At 59.8% G+C, this 1790-nt stretch overlaps 1 protein-coding gene across 1 annotated transcript in view; it reads left to right on the forward strand.

Annotated features, from left to right (window-relative positions):
• Positions 1–1119: 1119 nt before the first annotated feature.
• PPP1R35 (protein phosphatase 1 regulatory subunit 35) overlaps positions 1120–1790 on the forward strand; it is a 1089-nt gene continuing 418 nt past the window's right edge. The window contains exons 1-3 of the mRNA XM_007468857.1: positions 1120–1362; positions 1443–1683; positions 1764–1790. The exon at positions 1764–1790 is cut by the window's right edge and continues 134 nt beyond it. Of these exons, the coding sequence (XP_007468919.1) occupies positions 1120–1362; positions 1443–1683; positions 1764–1790 (511 nt within the window). The remainder of the gene's footprint in view (positions 1363–1442; positions 1684–1763) is intronic.

A 1790-nucleotide genomic window follows, 5' to 3' on the forward strand; every position in this document is an offset into this window, starting at 1 on the left:
TTAAGTTAGGCTAGGCTAAGCTATGATGGTCAGTAGGTTAGGTGTATTAAATGCATTTTCGACTTAACGATATATTTCTCTCAACATAACCCCATCATAAGTGGAGGAAGATCTGCAGTAGAGGAAATGGGCATACTTATTCCTGACTTTAGCAGGAAAGTCTCTAGTTTCACCATTGAGATTCTCGAAAACTTTTTTTGTAAAATATGGGTAACGCCATCCATTCTATCCGATCTTCCACAGCATTTCTTGGAAGATAAAATATGTGAAAACAAACTGAAAAGTGACACAAAAACATGCCTGTTGACTGTTAACGCATTTTGGGAGAGCCTCAAAAGTCTTGAACCCAACTTAGTACATTTTACAGAAGAAACAGAGGCTCACAGAACTGAGAGGGCCTACCCCAAGGAACATTAGGGAATGAGGCGAGAGCTCCCGTTTCCTGCCCTGCAGTCCGGGATAAATCCACGGAGCCTTTTTTTAAAAAAACTGTACTTATATGCAGATACTTATTTTTTATATAGATGAATATTTTAGTGGATCTTCGAAGTGGAAAAAGTCACAAAAGGCCGCAAGGCTGAATGAGGCTGCTGTCGCCCAGGCAACCACGGTCACCTAGGAGGGAGCCCGGGGCTGGAGTCAGCGAGCCACGCCCTCACTCAAACTGGGCAGCTCCGGTCCGAGTTTGGGGGCGACGGAACACCCGGAGATGCTGTGGAGGCACGGAGCAGGGAGGTCCAGTATGGGGACGCTGGACCGTTAATAGGGAGGACTGACACACTCTGGATTCCAGCGGAGGCCAGATGGTGACGATTGGGTAGGGCAACGACGCTGTAGCGCAAGTTTCTAGATGAAAATGGTCTTAATGTGGACCCGTAAAGCTTCAAGGGCTTCAGCTCTAAAACCCCGGCCCGGGGGCGGGGCAAGGCTTTGTGGGCGGAAGCCTTCCGGGAGGCGGGGAGCGGGGCAACGGAAATGACGCTTAGGAGCACCAATAAGGCGGGGCGGGCGCTAACGGTTTTCGGTAGCGCTGTCTTAGAGGGGCGGGGGAGAGGTGGCGAGTCCGTATTCCCTGACCCTTGGGCCCCAGCGACCCCGCACCCCTGCAGACACCCCAAGATGATGGGCTGTGAGGAGTCAGAGCTGGAGTCGGTGGAAGGGGGAGAGGCCGTGGCTGAACCAGGGCCACCCCCAGAACCCCGAGCCCCCGTGCCCGGAGCCCCAGTGCCGGAGCCCAGCCTGGACCTGAGCCTAAGCCTGAGCCCTCTGTCCGAGAGCCCCGGGCGCGGGCGGTCCAAGTGCAGCCCGGGACGGCGGAAGGGGCGGGCGGACCGGCGGGGCGGGGCCCGCAAGGGGCGGCAGGTGAGCTGGGGGAAGGCCTGGCCGCCAGCCCGCCGACGACCCCGCGCCTACCTCTTCACCGCCCCGCTCTCTGCTTCCAGGTCCGCTTCCGCCTGGCGTCGCCCTCCCCGGTACGGTCCGAGCCGCCGCCGGCCGCCGCCGCACCGAGCGAGAAGCAGGACCTGGGGACGCCCGCGCAGCAGAGCAGCCTGGCCCTGAGCTTCGAGCTGCAGGCCGCGCGGGCCGCAGCCGGGGGCCAGTTCGATGCCGCGAAGGCTGTGGAAGAACAGCTGAGAAAGTCGTTCCAGACCCGCTGCAGCCTGGAAGAGAGCGTGGCCGAGGGTGAGGGGGGCAGGCGGCCGGCCGGGCGCGGGAGCGGGGGTCCGAGGCGCCGCTCACTTCCGCTCCTCCTGCGGTCTCAGGGCTGAACGTGCCGCGCTCCAAGCGGC

This window comes from Lipotes vexillifer, unplaced genomic scaffold, assembly GCF_000442215.2.
Source record: "Lipotes vexillifer unplaced genomic scaffold, Lipotes_vexillifer_v1.1 scaffold12, whole genome shotgun sequence".
NCBI classification, from domain to species: domain Eukaryota; kingdom Metazoa; phylum Chordata; class Mammalia; order Artiodactyla; family Lipotidae; genus Lipotes; species Lipotes vexillifer.